Source organism: Vicia villosa, linkage group LG3, assembly GCF_029867415.1.
Source record: "Vicia villosa cultivar HV-30 ecotype Madison, WI linkage group LG3, Vvil1.0, whole genome shotgun sequence".
Taxonomy (NCBI): Eukaryota; Viridiplantae; Streptophyta; class Magnoliopsida; order Fabales; family Fabaceae; genus Vicia; species Vicia villosa.
In genome coordinates, this window is record NC_081182.1 from 53,207,888 (window position 1) to 53,226,167 (window position 18,280).

An 18,280-nucleotide genomic window follows, 5' to 3' on the forward strand; every position below is an offset into this window, starting at 1 on the left:
GACTAGATTTGATTCTCTAGTTCCAGATTGAATCTTCTTGACCTACGAATATTATTGAGATATATTTGAAAGAGATATCACAAAATCAAATCAAATATGTCAGATTCAAAACAACATGTACTGATGTTCTGGTTCAGAATGTCATGACATCTGTTAGAATATCTATCTTCAATGTAAGCACAAATTCTGTTGTTTCAATATAATCAAGATAATGCGACATCTTGTACAACATCAGTCGAGAACTATGTTTTAGAAAAATTGTTGCAAACACAAAACCATGGAACAAACAATTTGTTTCACCACTTAATTAATATAATTTTTTTCTGAAGATTAGGAGTGGCAACGGCGCTCACAATTAGGGGTGAAGAAACATAACATGTACCGCCGCGCGTACCCGCCTAAAAATAGCGGGTTAGATTGGGATTTTAGGCCCACCGTCCGTTAAAGCTTGTCCTGCCTTAAGCCCGCCATTTTTTAGTTAATTATAATAATTCTAATTCTTGATAATTTTATTTTATACATTTATTTGTGAATATATGCAATATCATTTTAAGTAAAATTTGTTTAAAAGATGATTTATAAACATTTGTTCTAAAAATAAGTGAAAAATCTAATTGAAAGATAATAAGAGTCTATTAATCTACTAAATAAATAGACAGGCAAGCCCGCCGCCCGCCAACGTGCCACATTGGTAGAGTGAGTTAGATTTTTATGTCCATTTTCACTTGACGGACCTGCTCCTTTTTTGCAGGCTTAAGGAGGGGTGGGGCAGATGATCCATTTTGTCACCCCTACTCACAATATATAACTAAATATATCTACATTGAACTAATATCATTTTGGTACTAAAAAAGAGCTGCTCTTCGTGCGTACGCACGATGAAACCTACTTGTTACTCTAAAGATGTTATTTTGGATAGTTCATCACTTTATTATAATTTTTTTTATATCAGAACTTTAAAATTATCGCTCAATTTTGAAACTTTTTCAAATAGTTTTTCATATAAATTATTTTTGAGATACAACTTTTTTTTAAAAAATTGATTTTAATTTTAACTATGATTTAATCTTCAATAATGTATATTTATGTTATACGATTTTAAAATTAATCTTTAAATTTATAAAAAAAAACAAATATAAAAAACTTTTGATATTTTAAAAAGAGAAAAGGGATAGTGCACTGCACCATCAATCAATGACAACCATGTATCCTGTCAAGTCAGACTGTAAATTTTAAAACACTTAGGCTCTGTTTGGTAAGACATGTTTTCGAACTTATAGCTTATTAATTTAGACTTGTCTGGTAACGTTCTTTTCATCATGAGCTTATAGTTTATTTTACTAACTTATAGCTTATTTTTCTGACGCTATTTCAAATAGCGTTTTAGCTTATGTCTTAGAGCTTTTTTTTTCTTCCTTTTTTATCCTTATTATTTTAATTAAAGTTCTTTTTTAATCCTTATAATTTATTTTAATTTAAAATAAAATAATTATATATTAAATATTCTTTATGTCATTTTACATTTATAAGTTAATTGAACCGCTAATTTTATTAAATACTTCAATTAGCTTATAAGCCACCAGTCTCAACCATCCGCTAACCATCCGCTATAAGCCAAATCCCAATTAATTGATTTGCAAAACCTGGGATTCAAACCCAGGTCTTAATGCATATAGGGAGAACTTCCAACCATTGCACCATTCACGTTTTCTTGTACAACCATTGTGTTTCCTTATATATGTTATAGTTAATATATTTATTTAATGGTACGTTTTTATTAATATTTTACTTATTATTAATATTTATTTATTATTAATATTATTATAATAATATTAAACAAAAACATTAATAATAATAATTATTATTTACGTTATTAATATATTATTTACGTTATTAAATTTTATATAAATATAAATAAACATATTAATAATATTAATAATAAATAAATATTGAATTACACAGTGAGGATGGGGCGAGGACGTCCGAAAAAGACGGTGTCACCGTTACCGGATCTCACAAACGCTTCATCTTCGATTCCCACCTTGCAACCTAGTAACCTGCAATCTTCTGTGAGTGCCTCTAGCTCCCGTAAGGTTGACGACGATGCTGTTAATGAAACTATGGAGGAAGCAAAATCGAAAGAATCCCCTGAAACCCTAGTTCCGAATCGCAAGCTATGGGTTGATATCCTTAAGGATAACCGAAATCCTGCGAAAGGAAGGAGTATGAAATACATTGCCCCAAAAAGCATTGAAGGTGGATGCGAAGTTGCGATTGAAGAGGCTGATATAGTTGATGAAATCCAATTCGGGCGACCATCTCTTGTACTCTATGCTTTGGGATGTGAGTTGAGTATGCACGCCGTCAAAAACTTCATGAGTAAGAACTGGTATTTTGTTCAATTACCAGACATGTATTATCACGAAGAGGGGTATTTTATTCTCAGATTCAATTCTTTCAAAGATAGGGATGATGTGTTGATGAAAGGACCTTACTCTATCAGAAATATGCCGCTACTCATTCGTGAATGGAGGCCAGAATTCAATCTACAAACTGATTTGCTTCGAACTCTTCCCATCTGGGTTAAATTGCCTAATCTTCCTCTGTACCTGTGGGGCGAAACAAGTCTCAACAAAATAGGAAGTGCTCTTGGTGTTCCTATAGTTACCGATGAATGCACGGCAAATAGATTGCGGATCTCCTATGCCAGGATTATGGTTGAAATGGACATTACAAAAGATCTTCCAAGTGAGATTATTATTAGGGATAATCATGGTGAGAAGATGCGACAAGCTATAGAATACGAATGGCGTCCTGTTTTCTGTGGTAGTTGTCAAAAATTTGGTCATAATTGCGACAAGCCTAAGCCCAAAGCGAGAATTTGGCAACCAAAAGCTCCTGTTGAGATCAAGAATTCAGCACTCCCAACTGAAGAGGAACCACCAGTAACAAAGACTCAGCCCACAATTTCCCCATTACCTGTCATCCAATCACCTACTGATGCTACAATTACAGATCCAGTTCAGAGAACCCCTGATGCTAAGCAATGGACTTCAGTTAGAAAATCTGGCAAGGAGCGTGGCAAGCGAGTCATGATAGAGGAAACTGATGCTTTTGTTCTGAGTACAAACGACTTTGATGCTCTAGGGATTTTGAGTGATCTTCTAGTGCTATAAAATCTGGGCTAAATGATTAGTTCTTGGAACGTGAGGGGGCTCAATAAGAGTGGAAAGCTCAAAGAGATAAGCTCCCGTCTCGCCGAGCTTAAAGCTGACATAAATATACTGATTGAGACTAGAGTCAAAGCAGGGCAGGCAATAAATATCAGGAATAAACTCCATGTAGGAGGGAACTTTGTTGATAACTATAATTTTCATATGAATGGAAGAATTTGGATCAATTGGAACTCCGACAATGTGGCCATTGATGTTTTGGAATGTACTAGTCAGATGATTCATTGTAAAGTTCAGAACCTGCAGAGGAACTTTTCCTACTTTTTAACAGCAATCTATGCCTTGAATAAACTAGAACAGAGGAAGATTTTATGGAGAGATTTACACAATTTGCAGACTCAAGGCCCCTGGGTCATATTGGGAGACTTTAATAATGTGTTGAAAGTGCGGGATAGAATTGGGGGTCAAAGGGTAGCAGATGGAGAATTCGTGGATCTTCAAACATTCATGGATAATCATGGTCTCAATGAAATGGATAGCACAGGGGATTATTTCACGTGGTCCAACAAGCATACTGTGGGCACCATATATTCCAGGATTGGCAGGATAATTGCAAATGCAGCATGGTTCCAACTTCACATCAATTTCAACCTTAAGATCCTGCCTCCTCAAGTCTCGGATCATGCTCTATTGCTTCTATCAGATCAGCATCAGATTAAATTCAAAAGAAGATTTCGATTTCTGAATTGTATTACTGATGTTAAAGGTTTCAAGGAAATTGTCAGGAACAATTGGATTATCCCTTTGGAAGGTAATCCCATGTTTGTTCTTTGGTCAAAGCTGAAGAGACTACAGCCTATCCTCTATTCCATGAATAAAAACCTCACTCTTTCTCATCAAAATATCCTTCGGGCTAGGGATCACCTAGAGAAGGCTCAAACTGAACTTATGACTGATATGATGAACATCCATTTGATCGAGGAAGTTAAGCAGTGCACTAACAATCTGATTCACTGGCAGGAGATAGAGGAGTCTATATTGAAGCAGCGGGCAAAATTAAGGTGGATGAGAAATGGTGATGCTAACACAACTTTTTTCCATGATGCTATTAAGGCGAAGCATACTTCTAGAGCCTTAACTTCTCTCCATAAGGACGATGGAAGCACTATTAATTCCCAAGTTGATATTGAGCAAGAGATTCTGAATTTCTATGGCTCTTTAATGGGGAAAGAAGATGATGACCTCCTTAGCATTGACATAGAAGCCATGAGAAAAGGTCCTCAATTGTCTAGAGAGCATAGAATTGAATTAGAAAAGCCCATCACCGAAGCTGAAATTGTGAAAGCTCTTAAAGGTATTCATGAAATGTCAGCCCCCGGTTTGGATGGTTATAATTCCAAATTCTTCAAGTATTGTTGGGATGTTATAAAGCAAGATGTGGTTGCGGCAATACAAGATTTTTTTCTTCATGGTAGAATGTACAAAGCCTTCAACTGCTCCCTAATCACTCTCATTCCCAAGAGTAAAGCTGCTAAGGCAGTCAAAGATTTTCACCCGATAGCTGTTTGCTCGACCTTCAGCAAAATTATTTCGAGAATCCTCACAACGAGATTGAGACAGGTTATCTCTATGATCATTAGCCCGAACCAGGCAGCATTCATTCCGGGTCAACAAATACATAGTCATATCCTTCTTGCCTTTGAATTAATTAAAGGATGAAGTCGGAAGAGTGGTCCACCGAGATGCATGGTTCAACTGGATTTACAGAAAGCGTATGATATGGTTTCTTGGGAAGCCTTAAGAAACATTATGCAAGATGAAACACCCCTCTAATAACCCGCAGCAATTAAATAATTATTAATCAGAGTAAACATGCAAGAGGTGTCACAATTCATAAAAATAAAGAAAACACACGTCGGTACATATCATGCATTCACTGAAGCAACCGAAATTATAACTCATTAAATAAAATCATGTTTTACACAGCGGAATCAAAACATAGAGTCAACATTCATCATTAATGTATCCGACTCAACCAACAAAACCAATTAGAGTTATAATCAACTCAAAACAAACGTGTTCCCAGTGTTACATCTACCAGAGCATGACACCGACACTATAACTAAAAACCGACTTATGAGCTAATCCTCACCAAGTCGCGCCGCTATCCTCAATCTGAAAATGACAACAAGTAAGGGTGAGTCTCATCACAGTTAACCAATGTTATTGCATCATAAATAATAACATATCATAGTTATATCATTTACCCAATTGTTTCATATTCAGACAAATCACTATTCACACATCCACAGATAAACAGACAGTCAACATGTAACATATATCATTATGGTATAAACAAATCATGCACATGTATGAAACTGACACTATGCATGTGGTACCAATCATCACCAGTGGAATCATCCACCGACCGATCTATCATCATCCAGATACGGCCCTGCCAGCACCAATTCCACACAATGGGAATTCTGCCCCTCACTGAATCCTCTCATCATCTAGGATCCAGCCCATGTTTATGAATGCATGCAACATATATATAACATACTTACATCATTACCATTCTATGAGCAGCATCATCTATACTCATTTCATCATCATCCTCAACAATACTAAGCATGTTCATATATACATTACATCATTCAATACAATTAAAACATCAGTAAACCACATAATCACATCACAAGGTTTATACAGTACCAAACAGTATACAAACAGGCATACCAATCGAAAGTTACACATCATCGAACTTTCCAGAAAAATCACAAAACAGAATTTTGCACTCGTAGCGTCCATACGCGTATCGTGATGCCCATACGCATCAATACGCGTATCACTATGTCCCATACGCGTATCATACGCATTTCACCAGAACTCAAAATGGCCTAGAAACCAACCCATACGCGTATCAGCCTTGCCATACGCGTATCACCAGAATAATTTTCCTCTTTCAAAATTTCCATACGCGTATGAGCATCCTCATACGCTTCTCATACGCACATCACCAGCACAGGGTGTTTGGGACAGGGCAACTGCGTATCATACGCGTATAGCCCATTGGGAGTGTCCCCCATACGCGTATTGACCTCATCCCATACGCGTATGGCACTGTTTCATACGCGAAACACCAGAAAATGCCTAGAACCTGCATAATTCGTAACAGTCCAAAACCCATTCGTTTTTACTCATACCAGTCCACGATTGTGAGTCTAAAAACCATAAAAATTCACATCTAAACACCATACGAATTCATCCATAACCATAGTATATGATTCCCTACCAATTCTATTCATCATACCCTAAATCTATCAGTTATTAGGGATTAACAGTTCAATTTTTATGATGAACACAGACACAATTTTCAGAATATAGAATCAATTATCCAAACAATACTCCTAATCAACATTACTATCCATAACACGATAATAGAGATTAAATGGAGAGTCTCCCCTTACCTTAGACAAGAGTTCTTGATCCTTGGTCTCTCCCTCTACAGTTCTCCTTCACGTTCTTCGTGTTCTCAACCCTTTGTTCTTTCACGTTCTTTCTTCCTTTCCCAAATTCCAAATGCTTTATGAAAATAATAATAATTTAGTAAAAGGATTATAAAATCACTCTCCTTCTTTTACTATTTACTCACATGGCCCAAATGCCATAAACCATTATTTATTTATTATTTTCACAAAATCCCCAATAATTCTAATTATTAATTCAATATTCCAATTAAATTAATATTAAAATTATACGGGTGTTACAACTCTCCCCCACTAAAAGAGTTTTCGTCCTCGAAAACATACCTCAGGTAAAAAGTTCTGGATAAGAGTCCTTCATCTGACTCTCTAACTCCCAGGTAACATTGCCTTCAGCTGGTCCTCCCCAAGCTACTCTGACCAAAGCTATTTCCTTGCCTCGCAATTGCTTCAGTCTTCTATCTTCAATCCTCACAGGTAAAGTCTCAACCGTCAAGTTATCTTTCACCTGTACATCATCTACTTGGATCACATGGGACGGATCCGAAATGTATTTCCTCAACTAAGATACATGAAACACATCATGTAAATTTGCAAGCATCGGCGGTAGAGCGATACGATAAGCCACTTCTCCCACTCTTTCAGAAATTTGGAATGGTCCAATAAAACGCAGAGTCAACTTCTTCGACTTCAATGCCCGACCAATCCCTGTCATAGGAGTAACTCTCATAAACACATGATCTCCCTCTTGAAACTCAAGTGTTTTCCTCCTTTTGTCATGATAACTCTTCTGTCGGCTCTGAGAAGCTTTCATCTTCTCTTGAATCATTTTAATCTTCTCTGTAGTTTGTTGTACAATTTCAGGACCAATCACAACACTCTCACCAGATTCGTACCAACACAACGGCGTCCTACATCTTCTCCCATAAAAAGCCTCAAACGGAGCCATACCGATACTCGAATGAAAACTGTTGTTGTATGTAAACTCAATCAAAGGCAGATAATTATCCCAAGTACCTCCTTTTTCTAACACACAAGCACGTAACAAATCTTCTAACGACTGAATCGTCCTCTCAGTCTGTCCATCAGTCTGCGGATGATAAGCAGAACTCAATCTCAGCTTAGTACCTAAAGCTTTCTGCAAACCTTCCCAGAACTTAGACGTAAACCTCGGATCTCTGTCTGACACGATACTTGAAGGAATACCATGCAGACTCACTATCCTCTCAATATACAATTGAGCTAGCTTCTCCATCGGATAATCCATTCTCACTGGTATAAAATGTGCAGACTTCGTCAACCTGTCTACCACGACCCATATAGCTTCACAATTTTTTACAGTCCTCGGCAAACCCGAAACAAAATCCATTGATATGCTATCCCACTTCCATTCAGGAATAAACATCGGTTGCATAAACCCATATGGTTTCTGATGTTCAATCTTTGACTTCTGGCAAGTCAAACAAGAATACACAAATTCAGCAATTTCCCTCTTCATTCCCGGCCACCAAAACAACTTTTTCAAATCATGATACATCTTAGTGGCACCAGGGTGAATACTTAACCCACTACGATGTCCTTATTCCAAAATACGTTTTCGGAGTTCATCAACATCAGGAACACAAACTCTGTCACCAAACTTCAGTATACCATTCTCATCCACTCTGAATTCACCACTCTTACCTTGATTAACCAAAGTCAACTTATCAATCAATCCAACATCAGCTTTCTGACCTTCTCTGATTTCTTCAAGAATACCACTAGTCAGCTTCAGCATACCCAATATAACACTAGTAGGAGTACCTTCACACACTAAACTCAAATCTCTGAATTGTTCAATCAAATCCAATTCCTTCACCATTAGCATAGACATATGCAAAGTCTTCCTACTCAATGCATCAGCCACGACGTTTGCCTTACCCGGATGGTAATTCAAACCAAAATTGTAATCCTTCAGAAATTCTAACCACCTTCTCTGTCTCATAATCAGCTATTTCTAATCAAAGAGATACTTCAAGCTCTTATGATCACTGAATACCTCAAATCTCGAACCATACAAATAGTGTCGCCACAACTTCAAAACAAACACCACAGCTGCCAACTCCAAATCATGAGTCGGATAATTCCTCTCATGCACTTTGAGTTGTCTCGACGCATAAGCGACCACTTGTTGATTCTGCATCAATACACCACCTAAACCCATCAGTGATGCGTCACAATAAACCACAAATGATTCTGTCGGATTTGGCAAAATCAAAATAGGAGCACTAGTCAACCTCCTCTTCAGCTCTTGGAATCCCTCTTCACACTTTGCATCCCAAATAAAAGCTTGTCCCTTCCTGGTCAGTTTAGTTAACGGTAAAGCTAACTTTGAAAACCCTTCAATGAACTTTCGGTAGTAACCTGCAAGACCAAGAAAACTACGAATCTCCGACACTGACTTCGGAGCTTCCCATTGAGACACAGCTTCTATCTTTGTAGGATCAACAACAATACCATTCTTAGAAATCACATGTCCAAGAAAACTGACTTCCTCTAACCAGAATTCACACTTCGACAGTTTGGCAAAAAGTTGCTTCTCTTTCAACAATTCTAACACAGTTCTGAGATGCTCTGCATGTTCCTCCTTATTCTTAAAATATATCAGGATATCATCTATGAATACCACCACAAACTTGTCGAGATACGGATGAAAAATCCTGTTCATATATTCCATAAAAACACCAGGTGCATTAGTAACTCCGAACGGCATTACAGAATACTCATAATGTCCATACCTCGTTCTAAAGGCAGTCTTCTGAATATCGTCATCTTTCACACGTATGTGATGATACCCAGACCTTAGATCAATCTTACTAAATACACGTGCTCCAACCAACTGATCCATCAAATCATCAATCCTCGGCAATGGATACTGATTCTTGATAGCAACCTTGTTCAATTGTCTGTAATCTACACACAGCCTCATTGAACCCTCTTTCTTCTTTACCAGCAACACAGGCGCTCCCCACGGCGAAACACTAGGACGAATAAACTTCTTCTCAAGCAATTCCTCTAACTGCTTCTTCAGTTCAGCCAATTCAGACGGCGACATACGATACGGCGCCATTGACACTGGACTAGTTCCTGGAACCAAATCAATAGAAAACTCCACTTCTCTTTCCGGTGGCAATTCATTCACATCTTCTGGAAAAACTTCTGGGAACTCACACACCACAGGCAATTCGCTACTCGCCACTTTCTCCTTCCCATTCATCAATGCAAACAACATAAACACTGTTGCACCATCTCCGATAGCCTCATTCACTTGTCTAGCTGTCATCTCCAGATTATCATTACTAACCTCTTCAGGAAAAATTACCGTCTTCGTAAAACAGTTGATATGAACACGGTTGAATTCCAACCAGTTCATTCCCAGAATTACATCGAGTTGTTTCAACGGAAGGCACACTAAGTCCATCCCGAATTCCCTACCAAAAATGTCAACCGGACAATTCAAGCATGCAGACGAAGTAGTTACTGAACCCGACGCAGGAGTGTCAATAACCATACTTCCATTTATATCAGATATCTCAAGATTTAACCTCATAGCACAATCCAAAGAAATAAAAGAGTGAGTTGCTCCAGTATCAATAATTGCAACCAAAGGTGTGCCATGAATGAAACACGTACCTTTAATCAACCTGTCCTCTGGAGTAGTCTCTGACCCGGTCAAAGCAAAAACCTTTCCTCCCGATTGGTTCTTCTTTGGCTTAGGACAATTAGGACTGATGTGACCCTCTTCACCACAGTTGTAGCAAGTCACAACCCTCTTCTTGCAGTCAGCAGCAATATGACCCACTTGGTCACACTTGTAACACTTCTTCTGATCAACCTTGCATTCATTCCTACGATGTCCATCTCACCACAATTGTAGCACCTGATACGAGCACTGGAATCTCCCCCACTGGGTTTCTTCCATTCAACAGGTTTACCTCTACCATATGGCTTACCTCTATCCATAGGCTTCTTACCCTTTCTGTCAACCAACTCGCGAGAGTGAGATGACTTCAGCTTGATGTTATCTTCCTCAAAAATCCTGCTACAATCTACCAGATCAACAAACCTCCGGATTCTCTGGTACCTGATACCCTGCTTGATCTCATCACGTAGACCATTCTCAAATTTAACACACTTCAAGAACTCACTGGTTTCGTCATCATTGTAGTGCACATAGTACCTTGCCAGTTCCACAAACTTGGCAGCATACTCTGGTACTGACATATTACCTTGAACCAGCGCCAGAAATTCAACTTCCTTTCTTCCCCTGACATCTTCAGGAAAATACCTCCTCAGAAATTCCCTCCTGAATACAGTCCAGGTAATTGCTGTACCACTAGCATCCAGCTCAGTTCTGGTTGACATCCACCAGTCATCAGCCTCCTCAGATAACATATGAGTACCATACCTCACCTTGAGATCCTCAGCACAGTCAATGACTCTGAAAATCCTCTCGATCTCCTTAAGCCATTTCTGAGCACCTTCAGGATTATGCGTGCCCTTGAACAATGGAGGATTGTTCCTCTGGAAACTGTTCAGTTGTCTGTCAGCACCAATCGCAGCTCCAATGGCATTCCCTCCCAGCACATCAGCAATCATGCCCAGAGCCTCAGCGATAGCATCGTCGTTCCTTCCTCCTCTTCCAGCCATTGTTCTGCTTAACGCAAACAATCCAGTCAGAACAAAAGTATCGACAAATAACTTGTATTAGTCGCATACACAGAGGACTGACACTAAGACTCTGGTCACAACGACCGACTATGCTCTGATACCACTCTTGTAACACCCCTCTAATAACCCGCGGCAATTAAATAATTATTAATCAGAGTAAACATGCAAGAGGTGTCACAATTCATAAAAATAAAGAAAACACACGTCGGTACATATCATGCATTCACTGAAGCAACCGAAATTATAACTCATTAAATAAAATCATGTTTTACACAGCGGAATCAAAACATAGAGTCAACATTCATCATTAATGTATCCGACTCAACCAACAAAACCAATTAGAGTTATAATCAACTCAAAACAAACGTGTTCCCAGTGTTACATCTACCAGAGCATGACACCGACACTATAACTAAAAACCGACTTATGAGCTAATCCTCACCAAGTCGCGCCGCTATCCTCAATCTGAAAATGACAACAAGTAAGGGTGAGTCTCATCACAGTTAACCAATGTTATTGCATCATAAATAATAACATATCATAGTTATATCATTTACCCAATTGTTTCATATTCAGACAAATCACTATTCACACATCCACAGATAAACAGACAGTCAACATGTAACATATATCATTATGGTATAAACAAATCATGCACATGTATGAAACTGACACTATGCATGTGGTACCAATCATCACCAGTGGAATCATCCACCGACCGATCTATCATCATCCAGATACGGCCCTGCCAGCACCAATTCCACACAATGGGAATTCTGCCCCTCACTGAATCCTCTCATCATCTAGGATCCAGCCCATGTTTATGAATGCATGCAACATATATATAACATACTTACATCATTACCATTCTATGAGCAGCATCATCTATACTCATTTCATCATCATCCTCAACAATACTAAGCATGTTCATATATACATTACATCATTCAATACAATTAAAACATCAGTAAACCACATAATCACATCACAAGGTTTATACAGTACCAAACAGTATACAAACAGGCATACCAATCAAAAGTTACACATCATCGAACTTTCCAGAAAAATCACAAAACAGAATTTTGCACTCGTAGCGTCCATACGCGTATCGTGATGCCCATACGCATCAATACGCGTATCACTATGTCCCATACGCGTATCATACGCATTTCACCAGAACTCAAAATGGCCTAGAAACCAACCCATACGCGTATCAGCCTTGCCATACGCGTATCACCAGAATAATTTTCCTCTTTCAAAATTTCCATACGCGTATGAGCATCCTCATACGCTTCTCATACGCACATCACCAGCACAGGGTGTTTGGGACAGGGCAACTGCGTATCATACGCGTATAGCCCATTGGGAGTGTCCCCCATACGCGTATTGACCTCATCCCATACGCGTATGGCACTGTTTCATACGCGAAACACCAGAAAATGCCTAGAACCTGCATAATTCGTAACAGTCCAAAACCCATTCGTTTTTACTCATACCAGTCCACGATTGTGAGTCTAAAAACCATAAAAATTCACATCTAAACACCATACGAATTCATCCATAACCATAGTATATGATTCCCTACCAATTCTATTCATCATACCCTAAATCTATCAGTTATTAGGGATTAACAGTTCAATTTTTATGATGAACACAGACACAATTTTCAGAATATAGAATCAATTATCCAAACAATACTCCTAATCAACATTACTATCCATAACACGATAATAGAGATTAAATGGAGAGTCTCCCCTTACCTTAGACAAGAGTTCTTGATCCTTGGTCTCTCCCTCTACAGTTCTCCTTCACGTTCTTCGTGTTCTCAACCCTTTGTTCTTTCACGTTCTTTCTTCCTTTCCCAAATTCCAAATGCTTTATGAAAATAATAATAATTTAGTAAAAGGATTATAAAATCACTCTCCTTCTTTTACTATTTACTCACATGGCCCAAATGCCATAAACCATTATTTATTTATTATTTTCACAAAATCCCCAATAATTCTAATTATTAATTCAATATTCTAATTAAATTAATATTAAAATTATACGGGTGTTACACAAGAAGTTGGTATTCCCGCCCGATTTATTCAATGGATTATGACCCTTATATGCATTGTTTCTTACAGGTTCAGTGTCAATGGCAACATCACTCAAATAATGAAGGCTAAGCGAGGCATTCGACAAGGCGATCCCATTTCTCCCTACCTCTTTGTCCTAATCATGGAGTATCTTCAAAGACCTCTACACAAAATGCAACTCAACAATGACTTTCATCATCATGCAAAATGTGCAAAACTCCACCTAACAAATTTGATGTTTGCAGATGATGTCTTGTTATTTGCCCGTGGTAACAGCACGTCAATGGACCTCATGCTTCAAACGTTCTCCAACTTTGCTTCCTCTACTGGCATGAAGATCAATCAAGCGAAAAGCAAGATGTTTTTTGGCAATATTGTGACGGAGGAGAAACTTACTATGCTTGGTAAATATGGATTTTCTGAGGGCAGATTCCCATTCAGGTACTTGGGGATTCCCATGTCGAGTAAAAAGCTCTCTATTACTCACTATATGCCACTAATTGACAGGATCCTTGGAGGAATTAAGCACTGGTCAGCGAAACTGCTGAGTTATGCTGGACGGATTCACCTTGTTAAGAGCATTTCTCTTGCGATTGCGAACTACTGGCTCATGGTTATTCCCTTGGCAAAAATGGTGCTAAGGAAAACTAACAATATCTGTAGAACATATGTGTGGACTGGTTCTGATATGGGCAACAGGAAAAGTCCAGTAGCATGGGGAGATATGTGCAAACCGGCCAAGCAAGGAGGACTGGATATTCTTAATATCAACATATGGAATAAATGTGCTTTGATAAGATTACTGTGGAATCTTTGTAACAAGGGGGATAATCTCTGGATCAAATGGATTAATTCCTATTATTTAAAGGGCAAAGACATCAAGGAGGTTAAAATAAAAACTGATAGTACATGGATTACAAAGGCCATCTTAGAGCAAAGGGATTATATTGACACTCATCAAAGGCTATGGGAGGATATGACAGCCAAGAGTAAATTCAAAATGCATGAGGTGTATCTTTCGCTGAGCTACTCCCCTATTGTCAATTGGTATAAGCTTATCCTGCGTAATCCGACTAGACCAAGAGCAGTGTTCTTTTTATGGTTGGCATGCCATGAGCGTCTGGCCACAAAGAGCAGACTTTTTAAGTATGGTATGGTTGCTAACACAGAGTGTGTGTTTTGTAGACAGGATGAGACTAATACTCATGTCCTGTTTGATTGTGTGGAACTGAAATCTATATGGATGGCAATCCTAAAATGGATCAACTTTGACCATGTCCCCATGAAGTGGCAGCAAGAGCTAATTTGGTGCATTGAGCATGGTGCAATTAAAGGATGGAGGGCTACTCTTCTCAAACTTGCATTAGCAGAGACGATCTACGGCATATGGATGTATAGGAACCTTGTTTCTTTTGGAGGCCGAGCTGATCATGATTACATTATCCAAGATATTAAAAACAAAATCTGTTATAGGGGTTGGGTCCATCATTCTCTTAAGCCTAAGATTATTACTCTTATGTTAGAATAATCCCTTTTGTCTGTTTTTAGGATTATCATGCAGCTGGATCTTCGGATCGCTTTGTAATTCCTTGCCTTTTGGTTAATAAAGTTTCTATTTTCCAAAATAAATAAATAAATAAATAAATATTAAATTTTATTCAGTTTTTTAAATTTATATAAACGTTTTTTTATAATTATATTAATAATATTAATAAATTAATAAATTAAGTAATAAATTAATATTAATAATATTAATAATAAATAATTAAGTAATAAATAAATACTAAATAAAATTATTAAAAAAACGTAAATTAAAAAAAATTATTAAAAAAACGTAAATTAAAAAAAATTATTAAAAAAACGTAAATTAAAAAAAGTTAATTAATTTTTAAAAAGTTAATTAAAAAACTAAATAAAATTATTAAAAAAACGTAAATTAAAAAAATTATTAAAAAAACGTAAATTAAAAAAATTATTAAAAAAACGTAAATTAAAAAAAGTTAATTAATTTTTAAAAAGTTAATTAAAAAACTAAATAAAATTATTACAAAAACGTAAATTAAAAAAAATTATTAAAAAAACGTTTATACAAATTAAAAAAACTGAATAAAAATGTTTATGAAAATTATTACAAAAATATTTATATAAATTATTAAATATTACATTTATATAATTATATAAAAACGTTAATTAAAAAAAATTATTAAAAAAACAGTTAAGTAAAATTATTAAAAAAATGTTTATATAAATTAAAAAAACTGAATAAAAAAAACATTTAAATAAAATTATTAAAAAAAATGTTTATGTAAAATAAATAAATAAATAATACATAAAGTAAGATATACATATTAATAATAAATTTATAAATAAATATTACATAAAAATATGAATATATACTATTATTGAAAAAAAAGTAGAAAAGTAAAAAATATGTTACATATTCAGATCCTTCCATATTTAAAACATGAAAGCTTCTATAGCCTAGTGGTAGAGGGAATGCACGTGAATCCCTTTGGAGCATCAAACACCAAACAAGTTATCACTTATAAAATTGAACAATTATACATAATAAACTAGTATCAAAAAAGAATAATATAAAAAAGGTATGACGTTGGTAAAATGAGGAAGATTCCCGCAAGCAACGGCTGAGATTGGTTGTAAGCCTTAACACGCTTCGTTTATCTTCCACTCCAGTTTCCACCATTCCTTCTCAGTCACACACACTCCCTCCCTCTCTGTTTTTCTTTTTGTGTGAACTCAACTCAATTCAACTCCACCCATCCTCTCCTCTCTCTCACCTTCTCTTACACAACAACATGTTGTAGCTATAATCAACACTTTCTAACATAAAAAAAAACACATAGAATACAGAGAAAAGAGTAAGATAGAAGAAGATGCTACTTGGAAAACGTCCTCGGCCACCGACCATGAGAAGAACCAGAAGCATGAGCGGTGGTTTGTCCGTGGACATGCAGTCACATGATAACCAGATCACTACCAACACCGTGGAATCACATCATGAAGAAGCATCAGTCATGTCTCTGCAACCGCACCATGCGGTTGTGATTAAAGGAACGGAAACTCACGGTGAATTAGTGGAGAGTACAGTGATGTTCCCTTCACACACAACCACAACCTTAACCACCACAAACACTAAAAATAATATTAATCATAATAATGATCCTGTGAGTGCGAGTGCACATGTCATATACAGTACACCTCACTTTCTCCGAATTTGTGGCCTCTGTAACTGTCCTTTGGCACCCACTCGAGACATCTACATGTACAGGTACTTTTTTTTAAACTTTAACAATGTCCACGACGGAGTTATAACAACATATTTCTCTGGTTCATCTGAAAGAGATCTTTCATCATCTCATCTCAAGTGTGAATTATTAATTACTATTTAATTAATTTTATTTGGAGTTAATGAATTAATTGAAACAAAATTATCAATGATTTCAGGGGAGATACAGCATTTTGCAGTTTGGAGTGCAGGGAGGAGCAAATAAAACAAGACCGGAGAAAAGAAAAGTGGAAAGTTTCTGTTTCCAACAAAGAAGACCACCGTGTACCACCGCCGCGCACGGCCAAAGCTTCCACTGCGGCTTGTTCTTGAAGGTTGTTTTGCTTGCACAATTGAATAATTACAATAAGGAATTATTATTTCGGTAGAATATTAGTATTAATTAAGAATGAAAGAGTGTCACGCTTACCATGTCTAATGCGTGTGTTTGCACTTGCAACAAAGAAGGACCATCCTAAATTTGTCTTTTCATAATCATCATACTCCTCATGGCGTTTTCATTCTGGTCTATGCTAGTGATCGTTATTAACATAATTCTGCTACAAGCTTTGTCAAGGAGTTGTTGCTGTATTGTTATTATTATATATCTATTTCTACTTTACTAATCTGAAATCTAAAATTTCTCATATATCTATGTTGTCATATTATTTTATGAGTTTAGAAACATATGATTATCATATATAAACACATTATATAATTAAGTGTATGAGTAAAATATGTTTATGCTAAAAATAGAAATGAATTATTTTATGCAAACTCAGTATATGCAAATTAAAAAGGACTAATTTATTAGTATATGCAAACTTAGTAAACAAATCTTTCTTAGTATTATCGAAAATCCCAGCCTTCTTCATCAACAAAGAACTTGTCAAAGAGAATAAAAAGAGTATTTATGAATTAGAATGAATTTGAATCATACATTTTTTTTTTTTTAAGTGAGATACCTTATATTATGAGACTTAAGACTTTCTCTTATTAAACTTTTGAACCACCCGAACAAATTTAATTGTAGAAATTACACATTTTGATTTTAAAATAATTAGTATTATTTAACTCACTTTTATATGTTATATTCAAACATAGATGTTGTTATACTCTATTTAAAATAAATAACACAAATGATTTTATCTTCTATGTAAATTAATAAGAAAAGTCAATTTTATAAAATTCATTCCACCATGTCTTTTTTAACCTTCAACATCGCTTTTAATGCTGATAAACATAATAGAAAGGAATGCAGTTGACAAAATCAAATGCAACAAAACTAAACAAATGTTGGACCCACTTCCAAATCATAAAAGCCATGTATGTAACAATCAACCAAAAACAAGAATCTTCAGCTTTTATTTTTTTGTATCCCATTGCTTTTTCGTCCTTTCCTTGAGTGGTAGATCTTAGGGGCACGAAAGCATGCACATTCTTTTCCTTTTGTACTTTTCCTCCTTAACACAACTGAAAATTTTGATAAAAAATAAATGTGATTAATTAAGGATGGAGATTGATGGCACATCTACTCATCAAGTG

At 36.3% G+C, this 18,280-nt stretch overlaps 2 protein-coding genes across 2 annotated transcripts; both read left to right on the forward strand.

Moving 5' to 3' along the window:
• The first annotated feature begins 1,967 nt into the window (after window positions 1-1,967).
• On the forward strand, window positions 1,968-3,176 carry LOC131658056 (uncharacterized). The gene has a single exon (XM_058927393.1). It carries the CDS (start codon window positions 1,968-1,970, stop codon window positions 3,174-3,176), a length of 1,209 nt encoding a protein of 402 aa, XP_058783376.1.
• A 12,956-nt stretch (window positions 3,177-16,132) lies between these two features.
• Window positions 16,133-17,384, forward strand: LOC131655734 (protein INCREASED RESISTANCE TO MYZUS PERSICAE 1-like). The gene is made up of 2 exons (XM_058925547.1): window positions 16,133-16,738; window positions 16,915-17,384. Exons 1-2 carry the CDS (start codon window positions 16,344-16,346, stop codon window positions 17,066-17,068), a joined length of 549 nt encoding a protein of 182 aa, XP_058781530.1. The 5' UTR covers window positions 16,133-16,343; the 3' UTR covers window positions 17,069-17,384.
• Window positions 17,385-18,280: the final 896 nt, after the last annotated feature.